Genomic DNA, 23982 nt, shown 5'->3' with positions numbered 1-23982 from the left:
AGTACTAATGTCTAGAGCCGCCTCGTTGATGTAGGTGGCCGAATCACGGAGATTGCCAATCAACTCCGCCTGATCGGCCGGACAGTCGGATTCAAAAGAAGCCTCTAATGAATCCGCCCAGCGCTCCATCGCTCTGGCAACCCAGCAAATGGCCATAGCCGGCCGTGCTGCCCCCCCAGCAAGGGAATAAGCGGACTTCAGGCAGATTTCTACCTTGCGGTCCGTAGCATCCTTAAGGGAGGACATGGATGGCATCGGCAATGTGGCACTACGGACAAGACGGGTCACGTGAGAATCCACCTGTGGAGGGGATTCCCACTTCGCAAAATAATTATCCGCGAACGGATAAGCCACCGCCAGGCGTCTCTGCGGCTGGTATCTTTTGCCAGGTTGTTTCCACGCCTCCTCTAAATGGTCCACCAACTGACCCGAAAGAGGAAAGACTGTGGCATCGCCCTTCACATCTTTGAAAAAGGCATACTTAGATTTAGCCGCTGGGGGAACTTCGTCCTCAATCACCAAGGCTGTGCGGACCGCCCGAATAAGTCCAGGAATATATACTTTGGACTTAGCATCAGCGTCCTTAGTATGGAGAGGTTCCTGATCGTAAGGATCTAGAATCTCCCCATCATCAGACGTCCCTTCGTCATCCTCATAAGGAGCGGACAGAGACGCCACCGGCCTTTTATGAGACCGCATCACAGACTCCCCTTGCAACACATCCGACAAGTGCTGTACAGAACTCGTCAGGGAGTTAACCCACGCTGGCTCCTGAGAACCCGGGAGCGGGGAAATAGGGAGACTGTGGGGTACCACCAATTGTCGTGGGAACCCCTGCATGGGTGACGACACCACAGACTGCTGGGACAAACCCATCGGAGTAAACGCGGGCTGCGGAGCTAACTGGCCCACTAAAGCTGTTAACGCCTGAGCGAAACAAGCCCAGGGCGGCTCCTGTACCGGTGCTGTAACCGTAATAGGCCGCGCCATGGACAAACACTGCCGGCAAAGGCCCTCCGCGCTACCCTCCCCCTCCGCTAACGGTACTTTGCACGTGGTACACTGTAGCCGGAGGGGAAAATCACTTTCAGACATGATGGCACCACGTATGTGACCTCTCTCACCAATTAAGTATTAAATAGGCGAGAGACCACCCTGCAGCACCGCACCGCAAGGGCTTTAGCAGAAAGAACAGGGACAGTAATAAAGCTGACAGTTTAGAGAAGAAAAGATTACAGGCAGCAGCGCTAGCACAGTCACATACAATGCAGAGAAATAACAATTCCTGCACTAACAGCGCTGATCACTCAACTACACAGACACAGGGCCTGGTAGGACACAGCGCTGCATACACAGACCTGACCACAGCGGAGGAGAGGTATGCGGGGGGACCCAGACCACGATGCTTCCGTCCAGCGCTTCCAGCAGTGTTCACCATGCGTTCTGGAGAAGATGGCCGCCGAGGAGCAGAGAGGAGGCTGGCCTGGGGGAGGAGCGCTGCCACAGGACCAGTCGGCAGCATGCAGAGAGGGCTGTGTGCAGCGGGGGAGGCGCCGGCTGTGAGACAGGGAAGGCGCGCTCCCCTGGCATGCATTTAACCCCTGGGACGCCGCAGCGCTACCGCTCTGCTGCGGTCCGCTGTCCCAGGGGGTAGTGGAAGCGCAGGTTGGTCGCCTGGCTCCACGCTGCAGCCAGTCCCCAGGGAGCCCCCTGCCTGGGGACTTAGGACCATGTGATCAGCGGGGACCCACCGCGGGACCCCGCTGCTTACCTCTGTCCCCCTTGAATCCGGCCATGGTCCGGAGCATCTGGGGTCACCGCTAGCTGTGACCCCAGACGCCCACCAGCATCCCCGGATCAGTACCGGCGTTCTGGTACCGGCGGGGTGTAGGGAAGACAGCATGGACGTCAGGACTGACTGTCCATGCTGTTCATCCAGATGTGCAGCCACAGCTGCATGAAGAATAAGCTTCAGGGGCTCTTCTAGCCCCCACTCCAACAGGTGCACCCGACTCCGGCCGGGCACCAAACTAAACTGAGGTGCCTTGGCCCGGGGGCGGGGTATAGGAGGGGGACCTAGTGCATCCTGGGAGGCTGAAAGCTTAACTCTTTGGTGCCCTGCGACTGACGTCACACCTATACCCCAAGGTATCCTGTGGATACCCTATGGACCCTGAAGTAGAAATAGTGGGAGGAGCAGGGTCCCCAGCAGCACAGAGTATATCAGGAGATGAGTGATGTATCAGTGAGGACAGGGCTGTATGTGACAGGGGCAGTGACATGATGTGAGGAGGGGAATGGAGGCAGCAGGAAGTCACAGATGGAGAGTTATATAGTGGGAGGAGCAGGGTCCCCAGCAGCACAGAGTATATCAGGAGATGAGTGATGTGTCAGTGAGGACAGGGCAGCATGTGACAGGGGCAGTGACATGATTTGAGGAGGAGAATGGAGGCAGCAGGAAGTCACAGATGGAGAGTTATATAGTGGGAGGAGCAGGGTCCCCAGCAGCACAGAGTATATCAGGAGATGAGGGATGTGTCAGTGAGGACAGGGCTGCATATGACAGGGGCAGTGACATGATGTGAGGAGGGGAATGGAGGCAGCAGGAAGTCACAGATGGAGAGTTATATAGTGGGAGGAGCAGGGTCCCCAGCAGCACAGAGTATATCAGGAGATGAGTGATGTGTCAGTGAGGACAGGGCTGCATGTGACAGGGGCAGTGACATGATGTTAGGAGGGAAATAGGGGCAGCAGGAAGCCACAAACAGCAGCACAGAGTATATCAGCACATGAGGGATGTGTTAGTGAGGACAGGGCTGCCTGTGACAGGGGCAGTGACATGATTTGAGGAGGGGAATGGAGGCAGCAGGAAGTCACAGATGGAGAGTTATATAGTGGGAGGAGCAGGGTCCCCAGCAGCACAGAGTATATCAGGAGATGAGTGATGTATCAGTGAGGACAGGGCTGTATGTGACAGGGGCAGTGACATGATGTGAGGAGGGGAATGGAGGCAGCAGGAAGTCACAGATGGAGAGTTATATAGTGGGAGGAGCAGGGTCCCCAGCAGCACAGAGTATATCAGGAGATGAGTGATGTGTCAGTGAGGACAGGGCAGCATGTGACAGGGGCAGTGACATGATTTGAGGAGGGGAATGGAGGCAGCAGGAAGTCACAGATGGAGAGTTATATAGTGGGAGGAGCAGTGTCCCCAGCAGCACAGAGTATATCAGGAGATGAGTGATGTGTCAGTGAGGACAGGGCAGCATGTGACAGGGGCAGTGACATGATTTGAGGAGGAGAATGGAGGCAGCAGGAAGTCACAGATGGAGAGTTATATAGTGGGAGGAGCAGTGTCCCCAGCAGCACAGAGTATATCAGGAGATGAGTGATGTGTCAGTGAGGACAGGGCAGCATGTGACAGGGGCAGTGACATGATTTGAGGAGGAGAATGGAGGCAGCAGGAAGTCACAGATGGAGAGTTATATAGTGGGAGGAGCAGGGTCCCCAGCAGCACAGAGTATATCAGGAGATGAGGGATGTGTCAGTGAGGACAGGGCTGCATGTGACATGATGTGAGGAGGGGTATGGAGGTGGAAAGATACAGATAATAGAAAGAAGGAGCAGGACAACCAACATTACTGAGTATAGACTGGAAGGAGCCCATAAACCTGATGTGAGGACACAGGACTGTACATGTAATGTAGGCTATACATATAACTTGTTGCCTCTGTTGGGAATAGCTGTGTTGCGCTGCACCCCACTCATACACGCTGCCTACATGAGAGCGTACGATACCATTCTATCATCTCATTATTACTCACGTTACAATAAGTGTAATAAAAACACCAGTCAAATAAATGTTCAACTGGTTTAAGATAAATCATTTTATAGTGTAAACTTTGCTATTCAGCTCATATGGAACTACAAGACACAGAATCACCTGCGAGCATCAATCTATAATACTGTTCCATGGCGACTAGAGGGGGGGCGGGCGCAGACTTCCCTGTAGACTAAAACTTTGGGGTATAAAACTTTCTGGGGTATAAAACGTTCCTGTAGACTAAATATTAGACATTTCTGTTGGCATTTGACATTTACAGTTATAAAAAGGATATAGTACAGAAATATCCGGATTACTAATAATAATATACATTGGTAGGGGGACTGGACCCTGTCTCTGTAAAGGGTAGATGTATTCTGCCTCCTTCCCTCCCTCAGGGGTAAATTGGGGGTAGGATTCTGTACACTAAGAGCTACATAACAGAGACCAGGAAGCTGAGGTGGGGATTTAATATAGCGGAGATCATTATAACCCCTAATAAAGAGGAGGGGTCTAAATAGACTGGTACATTGTACATATCTATAGTCTTTCCGATTTTTATTTTATATAAATTATATAATATCTAAAAAAAACTTCTACGTATGGGACAAAAATTTGCATTTAAAATAAATCTTCTTAAAGAGGGCAAAGCTATAAAGCTGCGCAGTAATCAGACCAAGAGGCCACAGAAATGATGCGTTCAATGGCGACTCGTCCCCTCTTGACCAGCGAGCGTATACATTGGAGCCATGGAGCAGGCTGTGCCTCAGGGGAGGCGCCATACACCCAGAGAAGGAGAAATCTGCAGAACAATCATCACTGAATAAAGGAACCTCCCGGTCGGTGATTTGCGGAGCGCCCCAGCTGCTCTGCGGGACCGGCTATGTGCCGTGAAGTCTCTGCCAATGAAGTCAGTTAAAGAGCTTGCACTTCTGCAGAACTTCTGTGGCAGAGCTGAACTGCAGGACGTCTCTCTTGAAGTCGCGCAGCTTGCGGAGCTCCCTTCGATGAGACACGGACGTCGGCTTCCTTACATACCGAACTTGGCTGAGCAGCTTGTCGCACAGATAGTGCAGCCAGAGGACATTGGAGTGCGGTCTGTACGAGGACCAGTTGTTCCTATGGGAAAAACAGGAATGTAAGCTGCACGGGCACATACAGAGCAGGAGAGAATAGTACATACATACATATATATATATACATACAGAGCAGGAGAGAATAGTACATACATACATACAGAGCAGGAGAGAATGGTACATACATACAGAGCAGGAGAGAATAGTACATACATACATCAACCACGCCACTTTGCGTTACGTAGAAAACGACATAAACCCAGGGTGGCTGTGGGAATCCCTGCAAGGGGAATGACAGACTGTTGTGGCACCAGGGGGAATTCATATTCTGCAAAAAACCCCTGCAGGGAGCGATAGTCTGTGTCACAGGGGAAGAGAGCAAGAAGCTGCGAGATACCCTGAGATGAAAAGGGCAGTATGGTGAAGTAACCCCCAGGTGAGGTACAACAATGGGGCCCGCCCGGCGATCCGCAATTGAGAGGATCCCGAGAAAACAAACCGCCTAAGGGGGTCGTGAAAGGGGCCGGCACCCGATGACGCCACACACAGAACCCTTTATGAAACAAATCCTCCGCACTAACACCTGCAGCACATGACTTGCAGGATAGTAAAAATGGGTGCAGTATAACGCTCTATCTCCTGGTCAGACATATCTGACCAATCTTGGCGGAAATATCAAGCAGCGTTATACTGGTCCTGACTGACGCTAAGATTAGCTGCAGGGACCCATTTTCAGCGTATGCAACACACAGTTCCAACGAAAATGTGGCAACGTGCAGCACGCAACAGTATGTGACAAACCTCACAAATATCAACGAGTATATAAACGTGAGGTCTCAGAACCACCCCAAGTACAGCTGTATTAGGGCAGATAAAGAAAAGGGATAGATATACACTGACAGGTGAGAGAATAAAGTACAGTCAGCACTAGCATAAGTCACATACAATGCAGATATATACATATATACATAAACATGTCATATAATATACTGCACTATTACACTGCATTCAACTTACCCAGATTCAGTGTCTGGGAAGGCTACAGCGCTGTGTACACTGACCTGATGGTGAGGTACGCAGGGGGACTGGACTCACTGCCATCTCCGGAGATTTCTGCTGCACCACAGAGAAAATGGCCGCTGGAGACCTCAGAAGAAGCGTGGCCCGCGGAGGAAGCAGCTCAGCGACGCCAGACTATAAATACTGAAAGGCGCGCTGAGCTGAGGGGAGGAGCCGCTGTAACAGGGAAAGCTTCCTCCCCTGGCCGGCTATTAACCTCCCGGGACGCCGGCTCCCAGCGCCGATCAGTAAGTCCCTGGTGGTCTAGTGGACACACGGGGTATGGGGGGTGCCCGCCGCCACCTCCGGTCTGTCCCCAGAGACCGGAGGCACAGGACTGCATATTAAATGCGCGGATCACCGCAAGCGGTGATCAGCGACCTTACCTGCTCCCCGTGGATCCGGCAGCAGTCCTGGGCGCCCGCAGAGTCCGGCTAGTACAGACTCTGGGGTCCCGCTGAGATCCCCAGATCTGTACTGGCGTCTCAGAGCCGGCGGAGTGACGGAGCGGCAGCTTAGACGTCCTATGGACAGTCCGACGCAGCCGCTCTGAAGAATCCAAAGGAAAAATAAAAAACTCTGTACTTTAGAAAAAATAAAGCTTAGGGGCTGCTAATCAGCTCCCCACTGCACTAAACGGTGACCCGACTCCGGCCGGGCACCAACTTAAACTGAGGTGCCTCTGGCTGGGGGTGGGGTTATAGGGAGAGTGGACCCAAGTGCATCCTGGGAGCTGAAAGCTTTAACTGCGTGGTGCCCGGATTTGGTTCCCAACCTATACCCCCAAGGTCAACCCTGTGGACCCCTAATGGACCCTGAAGTAGAAATATACATACATATAGAGCAGGAGAGAATGGTACATACATATATATAGAGCAGGAGAGAATGGTACATACATACATACATATATACAGAGCAGGAGAGAATGGTACATACATACATATAGAGCAGGAGAGAATGGTACACACATACAGTCAGGTCCATAAATATTGGGACATTGACAGAATTTTCATATTTTGGCCTCTAGTCACCACCACAATGGTTTTGAAATGAAACAAACTAGATGTGCTTTACCTGCAGACTTTCAGATTTAATTTGAGGGTAATTACATCCAAATCAGGTGAACGATGTAGGAATTACAACGGTTTCTATATGTGCCTTCCACTTTTTAAGGGGCCAAAAGTAATGGGACTATCAACTCAAAAGCTATTTCATGGACAGGTGTGGGCTATTCCCTCGTTATTTCATTATCAATTAAGCAGGTAAAAGGTCTGGAGTTGATTCTAGGTGTGACATTTGCATTTGGAATCAGTTGCTGTCGACTCTCAATACGAGATCCAAAGAGCTGTCACCATCAGTGAAGCCATCATTAGGCTGAAAAATCAAAACAAACCCATCAGAGAGATAGCAAAAACATTAGGTGTGGCCAAATCAACTGTTTGGAACATTCTTAAAAAGAAAGAACGCACCGGAGAGCTCAGCAACACCAAAAGACCCAGAAGACCACGGAAAACAAGTGTGGTGGATGACAGAAGAATTATTTCCCTGGTGAAGAAAAACCCCTTCACAACAGTTGGCCAAATCAAGAACACTCTCCAGGAGGTAGGTGTATATGTGCCAAAGTCAACAATCAAGAGAAGACTTCACAAGAGTGAATATAGAGGGTTCACCACAAGATGTAAACCATTGGTGAGCCTCAAAAACAGGAAGACCAGATTAGAGTTTGCCAAACATCATCTAAAAAATCCATTACAGTTCTGGAACAACATCCTATGGACAGATGAGACAAAGATCAACTTGTACCAGAGTGATGGGAAGAGAAGTGTATGGAGAAGGAAAGGAACTACTCATGGTCCAAACATACCACCTCATCAGTGAAGCATGCTGGTGGTAGTGTCATGGCGTGGGCATGTAGGGCTGCCAATGGAACTGGTTCCCTTGTATTTATTGATGATGTGACTGCTGACAAAAGCAGCAGAATGAATTCTGAAGTGTTTCGGGCAATATTATATGCTCATATTCAGTCAAATACTTAAGAACTCATTGGACGGCGCTTCACAGTGCAGATGGACAATGACCCGAAGCATACTGCAAAAGCAACCAAAGAGTTTTTTAAGGCTAAAAAGTGGAATGTTATGCAATGGCCAAGTCAATCCCCTGACCTGAATCTGATTGAGCATGCATTTCACCTGATGAAGACAAAACTGAAGGGAAAATGCCCCAAGAACAAGCAGGAACTGAAGACATTTGCAGTAGAGGCCTGGCAGAGCATCACCAGGAATGAAACCCAGCGTCTGGTGATGTCTATGCGTTCCAGACTTCAGGCTGTAATTGCCTGCAAAGGATTTGCAACAAAGTATTAAAAAGTGAAAGTTAGATTTAGGATTGTTTAGTTTGTCCCATTACTTTTGGCCCCTTAAAAAGTGGGAGGCACATATAGAAACCATTGTAATTCCTACACCGTTCACCTGATTTGGATGTAATTACCCTCAAATGAAATCTGAAAGTCTGCAGTCAAACCACATCTTGTTTGTTTCATTTCAAAGCCATTGTGGTGGTGACTAGAGGCCAAAATATGAAAATTCTGTCAATGTCCCAATATTTATGCACCTGACTGTATATACATATAGAGCAGGAGAGAATGGTACATACATACATACATACATATAGAGCAGGAGAGAATGGTACATACATACATACATATAGAGCAGGAGAGAATGGTACATACATACATACATATAGAGCAGGAGAGAATGGTACATACATACATACATATAGAGCAGGAGAGAATGGTACATACATACATACATACATACATATAGAGCAGGAGTGAATGGTACATACATACATACATACATATAGAGCAGGAGAGAATGGTACATACATACATACATACATATAGAGCAGGAGAGAATGGTACATACATACATACATACATACATATAGAGCAGGAGAGAATGGTACATACATACATACATACATATAGAGCAGGAGAGAATGGTACATACATACATATAGAGCAGGAGAGAATGGTACATACATACATACATACATACATACAGAGCAGGAGAGAATGGTACATACATACATATAGAGCAGGAGAGAATGGTACACACATACATACATACATACATCCATCCATCCATCTGTTACCCTGGACATTATGCTACACACACTTCCCGTCACACTATCCCACCCAACTAGCAGCACTGCGGGGTCTGGCAGCTGCCAGTGGGGGACCAGAAACACCAGCAACGCTTAGTCTGGCCAGTAATAGTAAGAGATGGTATATACACAGGTTATTACATATATAGTAACAGTATACAGTGTAAGATGGGAATGTTATTGGCATAGATCAGCCCCGTGTGTGTGTGTGTGTGTGTGTGTATGCATTAGTCTGGCCAGTAATAGTAAGAGATGGTATATACACAGGTTTTCTACTTCAGGGTCCATAGGGTCCACAGGGTGACCTTGGGGTATAGCTGGATCCTGGATCCTCGGGCACCACGGAGTTAAAGCTTTTAGCTGCTCCCAGGATGCACTTGGGTCCAACCTCCCCTATACCCCGCCCCCGAGCCACAGGCACCTCAGTTTTAGATGGTGCCCGGCCGGAGTCGGGTCACCCTGCGGGGTGGGCTGCAGGAGCAGCCCCCTAAAGCTTTTAATTTTTTATTTAACTTAGTTAAATTTATTTATTTTTTACTATAAGTTTTTTCTCTAGAGCAGCAGCGCTGGGCTGTCTGTACAGACGCCCACGCTGCCGCTCCTTCTCCCTGCTGGCGCCGCGACGCCAGCACTGAACTGGGGATCGCGGCGGGGGAAGCCAGAGTCTGTACTAGCCGGACTCTGGTTTCCCCCGGGACTGCTGCCGGAAGACGCCGGGGAGATCAGGTAAGCCGCGCACCGCTGATTAGCGGCGGTGCGCGGGTTCCTTTCAAATGCAGTCCCATGCCCCCGGTCTAGGGGACAGACCGGGGGCGCTAGCGGTGGCGGCGGGCCCCCCCTCCAGCGGAGGCATACCCCGCCAGACCACTAGACCACCAGGGTTAATATCGCGGCAAGCGGGATGCCGGCAATCCGGGGGTTAATATGCTAGCCTGGGGAGGAAGCCTTCCCTGTCTAGCGGCTCCTCCCCTCAGCTCAGCGCGCCTTTCAGCTCGGAGTCTGGCGTCGCTGAGCTGCAGATACTCGGGCCACTCCTCCTCTGAGGTCTCCAGCGGCCATTTTCTCTGTGGCAGCGTGGATACTCTCAGGGAGCACGCGGACCGGTCCCCCTGTGTACCTCTCCCCTGCAGAAGGACAGTGTACACAGTGCTATAGCCCTCCCAGACACTGAATCTGGGAGGTTGATTGTAGTGGAAAGGTGCAGTGAGTATATCTTCCTGCATGGTATGTGACTTTTGCTAGTGCTGCCTGTCTGTGTCTTTTTTCTACTTACTGTCAGCCTGTACCTATCCCTTTCCTTCTCCTACAAGCCCTACAGGTGTGCGGGGGAAGGGTGTTTCTACTGACCTCACCTATATAGATCACGTATTTGTGAGGTCCGTCACATACAGTTGTGTGCTACACAGTGCCATATTGTGGGCTGTTGTTCAGCACACAGGAAGAAAACGTGCGCACTCACCAAAGTCATGTCTGAGGAGGAGATTGAGCACTCCGGGGCTCCAGCATTGTTCTCCTGCAGGCGCTGTTCTGCAGGAGTGGATAGGGAGGATTTGTCACAGGACGGCCTGTGCGGACGGTGCCAGGCGCTCCCTGGTACGTCTAAACCTCCCATTTCGCAGGAGCCACCATGGGCGATGTTTTCCCAGGTGCTGGTGTCCATCGCGGACCATCTGTCGGTCCCGACTGCCGCCCCTACTAGGGCGTTGCCCCAGCCTGCCATCCCCCATTCCCCGGGTGTCCCACAATTATTGCAGACTCCCCCGGGGTCTCAGCCTGTTGGTCCCTATGCGGGGTTGCCAATGTATATTCAGTCCACCCCTGTGGCACAGCCGGCTGTGGTGCCGTTTCAGGCTCCTGTGACAGCTCCTCCACCCTGGGTGGATGCGCTTTCCCACACTGTCAAAGATTTGGCGGCAGCATCTTCGGCTTTTCAGTCGATGTTGCGCAGTGACGTGCCCTCCAGGGCGTCTAAACGCTCAGTCATGGCACAGGCTGCGCATCTTTCGGATTCTGAGGGGTTCTCGGATGATGGTGAGGTGCAGGATGACTCAGCCTCAGATGCCTCAGTCCAGGAGGTAGACACTAAGTCTTCCATTAATGTGCGGGCTCTGGTTAAGGCGGTGCGGGCCATTCTTCTGATTGAGGATGAGGCACCCGCTCCCAAGTCAAGGTATCCTAGTTTTAAAAAAGCTAAGGTTACTTCTACAGCGTTCCCCTTGTCTGATCAGTTGACTGATCACATGGCGGTGGTGGGAGACGACCAGTAAGCGTTTCCTGCCACAGAAACGCTTGGCGTCCAATTATCCATTCCCGGAAGCGCATTGTAAGAAATGGGAAACTCCGCCTGCAGTCGATTCCCATGTAACACGCCTCATCAGGAGTGCTACTTTGCCATTGCCGTCTATATCCTCGCTGAAGGATCCTACGGACAGGAAGGTGGAGACTTGTCTAAAGTCTATTTATTCTCTCTCAGGGGCTGTAGCCCGGCCGTCCATGGCCATCTCCTGGGTGGCCAAGGCCATTGAGGGGTGGGCCAACGCCTTGGAGGACACGTTTACGGATGAATCTCCGGACGTCCAGAGGGCGTTGTTAGAACAGATGAGAGATGCCTCCTCCTACATTGGAGAAGCATCTTTGGATGCTAGCCTGTTGACCTCTAGGGTTTCGGCGGCAGCAGTGTCTGCTCGTAGATCCTTGTGGTTGCGGTCTTGGAGAGCAGACGCGGATTCAAAGAAAGGCTTGGAGGCCTTACCTTTTAATGGGGAATTACTATTTGGTCCGGACCTGGACAAAATAGTAGATACCCTGGCAAAATCCAAGTCAGCCTTCTTCCCTTCAGCTACTACACCTGCTAAGGTCCGGAGCTCGGCGTTTCGTTCCTTTCGGGTTCAGGGCAAGGCAAAGGGTCAGTCCTTCCCGAGGCAGTCCGCACCCAAGACCGCCTCAAAGCCAAAGAAGCAAGCCTGGAGTGCTAGGCGCCATTCTTCCAAGCCAGAAGATAAGCCTTCTGCGTGATGGGACGGGCCTCCCTCTGGGGGACCCCAGAGTGGGAGGCCGACTTCTTCAATTCGCCCAGTGCTGGCACAATACCACCACGGATGCCTGGGTGCGAGAAGTGGTCTCCCAGGGGTACGCCCTGTCTTTTCGGCACAGGCTGCCTTGCCAGTTTTTTTGCACAAGTCCTTCTCAGGACAAAACCAAGGCCTTGCAGGTTCAGGAAGCCATAGAGGCCTTGCTGACGGCGGGGGTCATTATACCCGTACCACAGTCTCAACGTGGGATGGGGTATTACTCTACGCTGTTTCTGGTGCAGAAACCCAATGGCTCTCATCGCCCCATCCTCAATTTGAAGTCCCTGAACAGGTTTCTCAGGGTTCCCATATTCAGGATGGAAACTTTGCGTTCCATCATACTGGCGATGGAACCGGGGGATTATATGGTCTCCCTGGATATCCAGGACGCCTACCTCCATGTGCCTATAGCAACATCGCACCAACGGTTTCTGCGGTTTGCTATTCTCCACAACCACTACCAATTCAGGGCTCTACCCTTTGGTCTCTCCACGGCACCAAGGGTATTTACCAAGGTGATGGCGGTCATGGCGGCTCACCTTCGGAGCCAGGGGATACGGTTGCTACCGTATCTAGACGACCTCCTCTTGCTGGCAAGCTCCCCGGAGGTACTGATCAAGCATCTCCACCTGACGGTCGCTTGTCTACAGGCGCACGGCTGGTTGATCAACTGGAAGAAATCCTCCCTCATCCCATCACAACGGATGGTTCATTTGGGGGCCCTGCTGGACTCTCGTCAGCAACGGATTTTTCTGACTCCAGAGAAGGTCTCCTCCTTACAGCTGCGGATTCACAGTTGTCTGAGCAGTGGCAGAGTGTCGGTGCACTCAGCGATGAGAGTTTTGGGGTCCATGGTGTCGGCATTCGACATGGTGGAGTTTGCCCAGTTCCATTCCAGGCCCCTGCAGGGGCTGATTCTTTCAGAATGGAACGGATTGCCACACAGGATCCGCTCTCAGATGCTGGTGTTGTCCTCGGAGGTGCGTCTGTCCCTAGCCTGGTGGCTGCAGACAGCGCATCTCCTGGAGGGGCGCCCCTTTTGGATCCCGGAATGGGTTCTGCTCACGACAGATGCCAGTCTCCGGGGTTGGGGGGCGGTGACAGGCTCCTTGTCACTTCAGGGTCGTTGGTCGGCGGAGGAAGCGATTCTTCCCATCAACATCCTGGAACTGCGGGCAGTATACAGAGCCCTGCAGTCGTCCGGCACCGCTCTTCACGGAAGGGCCGTTCAGGTGCAGTCAGACAACGCCACCACGGTGGCGTACATCAATCACCAGGGAGGGACTCGCAGTCGAGCTGCGATGTCGGAGGTGTCCCGCGTCCTGGCTTGGGCGGAGCGCTATCTTCCAGCTCTCTCGGCAGTTTTCATCCCAGGAGTCCTCAATTGGGAGGCAGACTTCCTCAGCCGTTACGATGTGCATCCCGGGGAATGGTCGCTTCATCCAGAGGTATTCCAACTACTCGTGGACAAGTGGGGGCTGCCAGAGCTGGACCTGATGGCGTCCCGTTACAATCACAAGCTGCCTGTGTACGGGTCAAGGACAAGGGACGCAGGCGCAAGTCTGATAGACGCGCTGTCGGTGAAATGGCTGTTTCAACTGGCTTACTTGTTCCCTCCGATATCTCTGCTGCCTCGGGTCCTGCGCAAGTTCAAACAGGACGGAGGCACACTGATCCTGGTGGCCCCAGCGTGGCCCAGAAGGACGTGGTACTCCGATCTGCGGAGCCTGTCCATCGACGCTCCGTACCTCCTACCTCAACGGCGGGACCTGTTGTCTCAGGGGCCCTGTCTTCACCCGGATCTGGGTCGACTATCTTTGACGGCGTGGCTCTTGAGACAGCCGTCCTGAGGTCTCGGGGCTTTTCTAGCTCAGTTATTACCACCATGCTGAGGGCGCGCAAGCCTGCTTCCGCGAGGATCTATCACAGAGTGTGGCACACTTACTTTCAGTGGTGCGAGGCCAGAAACTATGATCCCCAGGTGTTTCGCGTATTCTGGCTTTCCTTCAGTCCGGTTTGGACTTAGGATTACGTCTTTCTTCACTGAAGGTACACGTGTCTGGTCTGTCGGTGTGGTTCCAGCGCAGGATCGCTGCTATGCCGGACGTACACACCTTTTTCCAGGGTGTTTTGAGAAGCCAGCCTCCCTTTGTGCCACCTGTGGCCCCGTGGGATTTGGCGGTGGTTCTTAGGGCCTTACAGGGTCCTCCTTTTGAGCCCTTGGAGTCAGTGGAGCTCAAGTGGCTAACTTTTAAAACTGTTTTCCTCTTGGCAATTGCTTCTGCCAGGAGGGTTTCAGATTTGGGGGCGCTTTCTTGTCGTCCCCCTTTTCTAATTTTTCATCAGGACAGAGCGGTGCTTCGCACTCGTCCTGATTTCCTGCCTAAGGTGGTTTCCAGGTTCCACATTAATCAGGAAATTGTTGTACCAGCCTTTCAGTCACCTGATCTTTCGGCTGGGGAGACTTCCTTAGACGTTGTAAGGGCACTCCAGGTTTAAGTGGACCGGACTAGTTCTGTGAGGAAGTCGGATTCTTTGTTTATCCTCTTTGGTTTTCACAAGAGGGGTTGGCCTGCCAACAAACAGACTCTAGCCCGTTGGCTTCGTTCTGTTATTATTGAGGCTTATATGCAGGAGGGTTTACCTGTTCCAGCCTCTGTTAAGGCTCATTCCACTCGGTCCGTGGGCCCTTCTTGGGCTGCTAGCCGTGGCGCCTCTGCTGTTCAGCTCTGTAAGGCGGCCACCTGGTCTTCCATTCAGACCTTTTTGAGGTTCTATGCGTTTGACACCTTTGCCTCTCAGGATGCATCCTTTGGGCGCCGGGTTCTCCTATCAGCACAGGAGCGTCCCCGCCCTTAGTTGGACTGCTTTGGGACATCCCCAAGGTCACCCTGTGGACCCCTATGGACCCTGAAGTAGAAAACAAGAGATATGGTAAGAACTTACCTTTGTTATCTCTGTTTCTACGAAGTCCATAGGGTCCACAGGGCACCCGCCCTGACGCACCTGGCTTCATATGGGCTCTGTGACTGGTCACCGGTTTTCCGTCTCCCATTTCTGTGAGTATGGTTCTTGTGTGTTCCAGTCTTCCTTCTCTCTGTTTCGTCTCCTCCTCCGGCCTGGGCTGCTTACCAACTGAGGTGCCTGTGGCTCGGGGGCGGGGTATAGGGGAGGTTGGACCCAAGTGCATCCTGGGAGCAGCTAAAAGCTTTAACTCCGTGGTGCCCGAGGATCCAGGATCCAGCTATACCCCAAGGTCACCCTGTGGACCCTATGGACTTCGTAGAAACAGAGATAACAAAGGTAAGTTCTTACCATATCTCTTGTTATTACATATATAGTAACAGTATACAGCGTAAGATGGGAAGGTTACAGACTAACGTCGGCGTACACAAATACATTCCTATATAGGGATCCCTGAGAGCCTCCATATACAGAGGATGAAATGCGTTAGTTTTGAACACAAAGACGCCCCCCCCCCCCTTCCCGTATGGAAGTCACTCCTGGAATATATAATGGCCAGTTCCGACAAATAATAACACCTTGGGGAAAGTACGTCTGACGCAGACGCTCGCTGTAAGCGCACACACCGCGGTTACTGGTATAGCAGAGAGAACCTCCAGACTATACACACACAAGGTGTCTACTGCAGAGTAATCCACACTATTCTGACCCAGAGACCATGGCGGGTACACACCCAGCTCACACATACTTCCTACTGGTAAGACTAACACCTAGATTGTTATTGTGTAATCATAAACTTAATTATAGTCTATAGTTTTTATATCTAAGGACGCCCCCATTGGTGATGGTTTGTTACCTGACCTTTGTTAGTTAGTCCTATTTATTACTTACTAATGACTGAAGAGTAATACCATTATATGATGACACTAATGGCTGAGGAGTAATACCATTATATGATGACACTAATGGCTGAGGAGTAATACCATTATATGAGGACACTAATGGCTGAGGAGTAATACCATTATATGATGACACTAATGGCTGGAGAGTAATACCATTATATGAGGACACTAATGGCTGAGGAGTAATACCATTATATGATGACACTAATGGCTGGAGAGTAATACCATTATATAATGACACTAATGGCTGGAGAGTAATACCATTATATGATGACATTAATGACTGAGGAGTAATACCATTATATGATGACACTAATGGCTGAGGAGTAATACCATTATATGAGGACACTAATGGCTGGAGAGTAATACCATTATATGATGACACTAATGGCTGAGGAGTAATACCATTATATGATGACACTAATGGCTGGAGAGTAATACCATTATATGAGGACACTAATGGCTGAGGAGTAATACCATTATATGATGACACTAATGGCTGGAGAGTAATACCATTATATGATGACACTAATGGCCGAGGAGTAATACCATTATATGATGACATTAATGACTGGAGAGTAATACCATTATATGATGACACTAATGGCTGAGGAGTAATACCATTATATAATGACACTAATGACTGGAGAGTAATACTATTATATGATGACACTAATGGCTGGAGAGTAATACCATTATATGAGGACACTAATGGTTGAGGAGTAATACCATTATATGATGACACTAATGGCTGAGGAGTAATACCATTATATGAGGACACTAATGGCTGAGGAGTAATACCATTATATGATGACATTAATGGCTGGAGAGTAATACCATTATATGATGACACTAATGACTGAGGAGTAATACCATTATATGATGACACTAATGGCTGAGGAGTAATACCATTATATGAGGACACTAATGGCTGAGGAGTAATACCATTATATGATGACATTAATGGCTGGAGAGTAATACCATTATATGATGACACTAATGACTGAGGAGTAATACCATTATATGAGGACACTAATGGCTGAGGAGTAATACCATTATATGATGACACTAATGGCTGAGGAATACCATTATATGATGACACTAATGGCTGGAGAGTAATACCATTATATGAGGACACTAATGGCTGAGGAGTAATACCATTATATGATGACACTAATGGCTGGAGAGTAATACCATTATATGAGGACACTAATGGCTGGAGAGTAATACCATTATATGAGGACACTAATGGCTGGAGAGTAATACCATTATATGATGACACTAATGGCTGGAGAGTAATACCATTATATGAGGACACTAATGGCTGAGGAGTAATACCATTATATGATGACACTAATGACGCAGGCACTTTGCACAGTCACTTACTGGTTCTCCTGCCTGGTGCTTCGATAGACATCGAATTGTAGATCCCCCTCTCCTTGGAACAGCTCCTCGTCTGTGGACAGGTCGCAGAAGACAGTCAGCCCATCTGGAAGAGACAGAGGGTGTGATCGCTCCAGAGACAGTCTTGGGATAAAGCGGAACCATCCGCTCAGTCACTACAGAAGATCAGCACCGTTATAGGAGACACCTCTCTCATGTATTATATATAGGAGATCCACAGTGGTAAAATGATTCACATGAGGCCAGTACCAGCCCCACCCAACCGGCAGAGAACAGGTCAGGTCTTTGTTCCTTATAGACAGACAGGGGGAATGCTATGTACATACACACACACAAAGCCGAGCACCTTCCATGACACACGGACATCTCCCCTGTGCTCTTCCCTCACCAATGCCATAACACACAACACGTCAGCATCCTTGTGTCTCTGGCATGCTCATTCTCCTGGTAGATTGTAAGCTTCCCTGAACAGGGTGCTATTTACCATTATAATGTATATCTGTTCACACTTTTCATTCACCCCCAACCCAAATAACTTATAAGGATAGGTCTATGTTACATGAGGATGTAAGCAATGTCGGCACACAATGAATAACGCTCACCTTTATCCAGACGAGACAGGGTGTAGTCAATGATTTTCACCTGTATCCCGGCACTGGGAATGTCGAAGGTCTCGCCGTGTAAACAGCCGGACAGAGTGCGAGATGGCGATTTCTCTAGCAGGAGATTCCCCCAATGAAGATCCCTGAAGAGACCAAAATTATATTTAATGTATAAAGTGTCAACTTATCAGACCGTGAGGCAATAAAATAAAAAAAACCTGACTATAGCAATGTAACAATAGAGGGACGGAGACAGTACCATGTCCTACAGAGCTTACACTCCATCAGGGCAGACAGAATGCGAAAGGTAAAAACAAGAGATATGGTAAGAACTTACCTTTGTTATCTCTGTTTCTACGAAGTCCATAGGGTCTACAGGGTTGACTTTGGGAACCAAATCTGGGCACCACGCGTTTAAAGCTTTCAGCTCCCAGGATGCACTGGGTTCACTCTCCCTATAGTCCAGCCCCCAAGCTAGAAGCACTTCAGTTTGTAAGTAGCCAAAGGCCGGAGGAGTAAAGAAAGAGAGAAGACGAACACTCAATAACCATACTCACAGAGAAGGAGACCTGAAACCAGTGACCAGTAACACAGCCCATATGAAGCCAGGTGCGTCAGGGCGGGCGCCCTGTGGACCCAATGGACTTCGTAGAAACATAACAAATGTAAGTTCTTACCATCTCTGTTTTCTACGTGGGGGTCCATAGGGGGTCCACAGGGTTGACATTGGGGATGTCCCAAAGCAGTCCTTATAAGGGTGGGGACGCTCCTGTGCTGAGGGAAGAAATAGTCGCCCAAAGGAAGCATCCTGAGAGGCAAAGGAAACCAATGCATAGAACCTTAAAAAGGTCAGGACAGAAGACCACGTGGCCACCTTGGAAGGCAGAACAGCCGAGGCGCCACAGCCCGAGTAGAATAAGTATCAACCAAAACAGAAAGGCCTAGCCTATGTGTAGGCCCTAGAGATAGTCATACGAAGACATGTAGCCAATGTCAGTCTATTGGCCAGCCATCCTTTCCTGGGAAATCCAAAGACCACAAATAAGGAGTCTGATTTCCTGAAGGAACTTGAATGGATGACATAAATCCGGAGACCGGACCACAGTCAATGAGGCCACACCAGACGAGAGGACTGGTGACTGAAATGTCAGTACCATAAGTTCCAGAATAATATGGAACTTAAAAACCACAGGGCGAGTGCAACTCACAACCCCGACATGGTGGACTAATCAGAAGAGGGAGCCACCTGAGAACGCTCCCAATTCCACTAAGCAATAGACCAAGTAATGGCTATCACAGCCAGTGGTTCAACTGAACGTCCCAGGAGGGCACGAAGAACCACTACTAAACCCCAAAGGAGCCCCTGGGGGAGACAAAAGGAGGCATAATCCAGAAAACACCCTGAAGGATGAACCGGATAACAGAGAGTGGAGCAATTCCACATCCGAACCATACTGACAGTGTAGAGATCCGCACTCAGGAAGGCCAGGTGGAGGGTGAGACCCAAGCCAGCTGGAAGGAATGCCAGAATTTCTGGAAATCCTAAACACCGGAGGATCGTAGCGACAGGGACGATACCATAAGAATTATGTATGCCACAGTCTGTGGTAGATCCCAGCAAAAGCTGGTCTATGTGCTCTAAAAAGCCCAATGATGGCAGAGCCAGGGAAGCCTTAGGACCACAGTAGGGACACAGCCAAAGACAAACGATCCAGGTCCAGGGCAAAACAAGGACCCTGAGACAACAGGTCCAAATAGTGAAGCAGCAGGAATGGAGTATCGATGGGGAAACTCCGAAAATCTAAGTACCCGTGATGTCCGGGGCAATCAGGAGCCACTAGCAGGACAGCACCTCCGTCTCAATTGAAAAACTTCCAAAGACCTTGAGGGAGAAGGGAGACCGGAGGAAACAGGTACACAAAGTGGAAGGACCATTTCACTGACAATGCGTCACCGAAGGTTCCTTCAGTACCTCAAGAGCTGGACTCTATCACACACTGCCAGTGTTAGAGTCAGAAGGCCATGAGAACCCCTTTGGTTGGCCCCCTCTGCTCACTAGGATTTGAAACCTCTTGGAGAAGAAACCAGTACCCGGGATGCACGTCGTGACGGCTGAGGAAGTCCGCTTCCCAATGGAGAACTCCCGGAATGAACACTGCAGAGATGGCCGGGAGGAGACTCTCGGACTATGTCAGAATTTGTGACACTCCCGCCATTGCTACCCAACGACCAGTGTCTCCTAGATGTAAGCCACTGTTGTGACACTGTCGGGCTGAACAGTTTCAGGTTCACCATGAAGCCTGTGTTAGGCCAGAGTGAGGGCCCAAGACAGCTTAAAGTTCCAACAAGTTAATTGGCAGGGCGGAAACGACAGACGTCCAACAGCCCCGAAAGGGGAGCAAACCGGTCACAGCACCTCAGAGACTGGCGTCCGTAGTAAGGATTACCCTAGTTGAGATGGCTATAACTATCCAGATAGAGACAAACACATCTCCGAAAACCGTTCCATCTGTAGAGGATCTGTCTTTGCAAAGGCCTGGAATAGAACTGAGCATACACCACCCTTCTGAAGGTAGACACCCTGGATTCCAGAACCCACATGACAGAGTGTATAGACACTTGTCAACTGTGGAGACATCTGCGTGCTTGTAGTTAAAGAGTGGAGATCTTGTCTGATGTAAGAAAGGATTCTCTGATTCTGAGATGAATCATATCCTGTGAGGAATTCAGGGAGGACTTTTTCCCAGTTGATTAACCCTTCGTAGTGAAGGGAAGCAATGGATAACTGGAAATGCCTTCAAAGAATCCTGGTGATCCTGTAAAGAACAGGAGGTCGCCCGGACCCAGGAGCAGTCGTATACCCTGAACAGGTGGACTGTCATAAAAGCCATAAATCTGGTAAACCCCGGTGGGGCTGTGGACAGTCCAAAGGGCAGAACCTGAAAATTGGAAGAGTTGCTGTGGCACAGCAAACCTGAGCTATCGCTGATGAGAGGGCTCTATAGGTACGTGTCCTGAATAACCAGCAATACTATAAAGTCCCCAGGATCCATAGCTTGGATGATGGAGCGTAGGGGTTCCCTCCTGAACCTAGGCACCTTTAGGAATTGGTTCAGGGATTTCAGATAGAGGATAGGCCAATGAGGACCCTTCGGCCTCTGCACCAGAAAGAAAGATAGAATAACCAGTCCTTCGCTGAGATAACAGGCTTGGCATAATTACCCCTGCTTATCGCAAGGACTGTACAGCTTTCTGGACTTGTAAAGCCTTGTTCTGGTCTGAAGAAAGGCCAGTGTAGCAAATTAGGTGGGGAGGCAGTCTGAGCAATGAGAAGGCGCACCCGTGAGAGACTTCACCTCTTACCCAAGCGTTCGTGGTGACTTGACACCAGCACTTGGCGAACTGAGAAAGTCGGAATCTCACTCAGTCCCTCAGTCTAAGAAGCAGGGCGTCTGGATGACCAGGTCTGCTCGGAACCTGGTATGGCGGCCCTCGTGGAGACCGACAGCCTAGGAAAAGACTGGCCTTTAGGCTGTCCCCGAGGACAAACAGACTCAACAGATGTAGTCCGAGGCCTCTGTGGCCGGAGGCTGGCCACACGAGGTGAAGGGGTTAACCCCTGTGCTGCAACGCCATTTTTTATGGACAAATGGCGCTAGGCGCCATGTTTAAATGTTTACCGGTGCTAGGTGTGTAAAATATGTTTTAGGCTGCCGCGGCCTGACCCGCTCTGTGGCCACGGCAGTGCTATGGTTAACCCCCGGCATGCTGCACCAGGGGTGGGGGTTTTATATTGGTGCTGCAGCCCCGGATTATCTCCGGCAGCTGCGGAAGAGCGACAGGAGTGCCCGACGCTGGGGACAGGGAGCCTAGCTCCCGGCGCCCCAGCTCCACAGGACAGCGCAGGGAGCAGCTAAGTGCTTGACGCTTGGGGCGGGAGCTTAGCTCCCGGCACTCCAGGGCAGACAGAAGCCACTGCCGGACTGCAGGGCTGAGCACCACGTACAAGCCAGCCCCCCGTACAACAGTACAGGCCAGCGTAGCTGCACGCAGGGGGCGGGAACGCCGACCCCCGTGCAGAGGAGGTGGGCATCAGACTGAGGAACGGGAGCAGCGCTCCCGGCACCCCAGGACAGCAGGAAGCTGCTGCCGCCGGGACAAGTGTTCCGGACGGCAGGGCTAAGTGCGACAAGAAGGGGGGACCGGGCTAGCCGGCTTCCTGTGTGGCGCTGGTTAACCCCGGTGCGCGGCAGAGGGGGAACTTGCGCTGACCGCTGGGGACTGGGACCATTGCTCCCGGCGCCCCAGCTCAGCATGTGGGCAGTTAACCCTTGGTGCGCTGCATCGAGGGGAGGACTGCAAGAGCCGCACGCTGGGGTTCGGGAGTGCTAGCTACCGATACCCCAGTGCAGAGGAGAGGCCACACGCTGGGAGCCCAGAGAAGCCGGCTCCCAGTGCATCGTGGCCACGGGGCTGGCCAGGGTAACTGGTACACAGGGGGACCGGGCTAGCCGGCTAAGCTGGCAAGTTGAATGCACTATGTCACTGCATTCAACTGGCCAGATTCAGTGTCTGGGAAGGCTACAGCGCTGTGTACACTGACCTGATGGTGAGGTACGCAGGGGGACTGGGCTCACTGTCATCCTAGGAGATTTCTACAGCTGCACCAGAGAAAATTGCCGCCTGGAGACCTCAGAGGAAGCGTGGCCCGAGAAGGAAGCAGCTCAGCGACGCCAGACTATAGGTACTGAAAGGCGTGTTGAGCTGAGGGGAGGAGCCGCTGTAACAGGGAAGGCTACCACCCCTGGCCGGCTATTAACCCCCGGGACGCCGGCTCACAGCACCGATCGTGAACTCCCTGGTGGTCTAGTGGCCACGCGGGGTATGGGGGTCCCGCCGCCACTGCCAGTGCATCCGGTCTGTTCCCAGAGACGGGAGGCACAGGACTGCATTTTAAAGCGGTGATCAGCGACCTTGCCTGCTCCCCGTGGATCCCCAGAACTTGCGTCTCAGTGCCGGCGGGGTGATGGAACGGCAGCTTAGACGTCCTATGGACAGTCCGACGCTGCCGCTCTGAAGAGTCCAAAAGTAAGAAAAAACTGTGAACTCAAAACTAAAGCTTAGTGGCTGCTAATCAGCCCCCTGCGATAACGGTGACCCGACTCCAGCCGGGCACCAACTTAAACTGAGGTGCCTCTAGCTTGGGGGTGGGGTTATAGGGAGAGTGGACCCAAGTGCATCCTGGGAGCTAAAAGCTTTAACTGCGTGGTGCCCGGATTTGGTTCCCAACCTATACCCCAAGGTCAAACCTGTGGACCCCCTATGGACCCTGGAGTAGAAAGGAAAAAATTGGGGGCCATGTGACAAACATATAATCATCCAGCATCGGCATAACTGCGCAGACTGCCCGAACACATTACATACAGCAGCCAGCGCAAGTACCGGTCACATATCACACAGCGCTAGGAGTACAGCGTGTACCAGTCACACATCACACAGCAGCCAGCGCTAGGAGGACAGCGTGTACCGGTCACATATCACACAGCAGCCAGCGCTAGGAGTACAGCGTGTACCGGTCACACATCACACAGCAGCCAGCGCTAGGAGTACAGCGTGTACCGGTCACACATCACACAGCAGCCAGCGCTAGGAGTACAGCGTGTACTGGTCACACATCACACAGCGCTAGGAGTACAGCGTGTACTGGTCACACATCACACAGCACTAGGAGTACAGCGTGTACCGGTCACATATCACACAGCAGCCAGCGCTAGGAGTACAGCGTGTACCGGTCACACATCACACAGCAGCCAGCACTAGGAGTACAGCGTGTACCGGTCACACATCACACAGCAGCCAGCGCTAGGAGTACAGCGTGTACCGGTCACACATCACACAGCAGCCAGCGCTAGGAGTACA

The 23982-nt window shown here is 51.0% G+C and overlaps 1 protein-coding gene across 1 annotated transcript in view; it reads right to left on the bottom strand.

Annotated features, from left to right (window-relative positions):
* Positions 1–3866: 3866 nt before the first annotated feature.
* HASPIN (histone H3 associated protein kinase) overlaps positions 3867–23982 on the bottom strand; it is a 104948-nt gene continuing 84832 nt past the window's right edge. The window contains exons 14-16 of the mRNA XM_088460774.1: positions 18064–18206; positions 17444–17546; positions 3867–4939 (exon numbers count right to left, since the gene is read on the bottom strand). Coding sequence (XP_088316900.1) covers positions 4732–4939; positions 17444–17546; positions 18064–18206 — 454 coding nt within the window. The 3' untranslated portion in view covers positions 3867–4731. The remainder of the gene's footprint in view (positions 4940–17443; positions 17547–18063; positions 18207–23982) is intronic.

The sequence above is a fragment of the Taudactylus pleione genome, unplaced genomic scaffold (genome assembly GCF_031769625.1).
Source record: "Taudactylus pleione unplaced genomic scaffold, aTauple2 ptg000978l, whole genome shotgun sequence".
In the NCBI taxonomy this organism is placed as follows: domain Eukaryota; kingdom Metazoa; phylum Chordata; class Amphibia; order Anura; family Myobatrachidae; genus Taudactylus; species Taudactylus pleione.
This window is presented reverse-complemented; position numbering and strand designations above follow the sequence as displayed.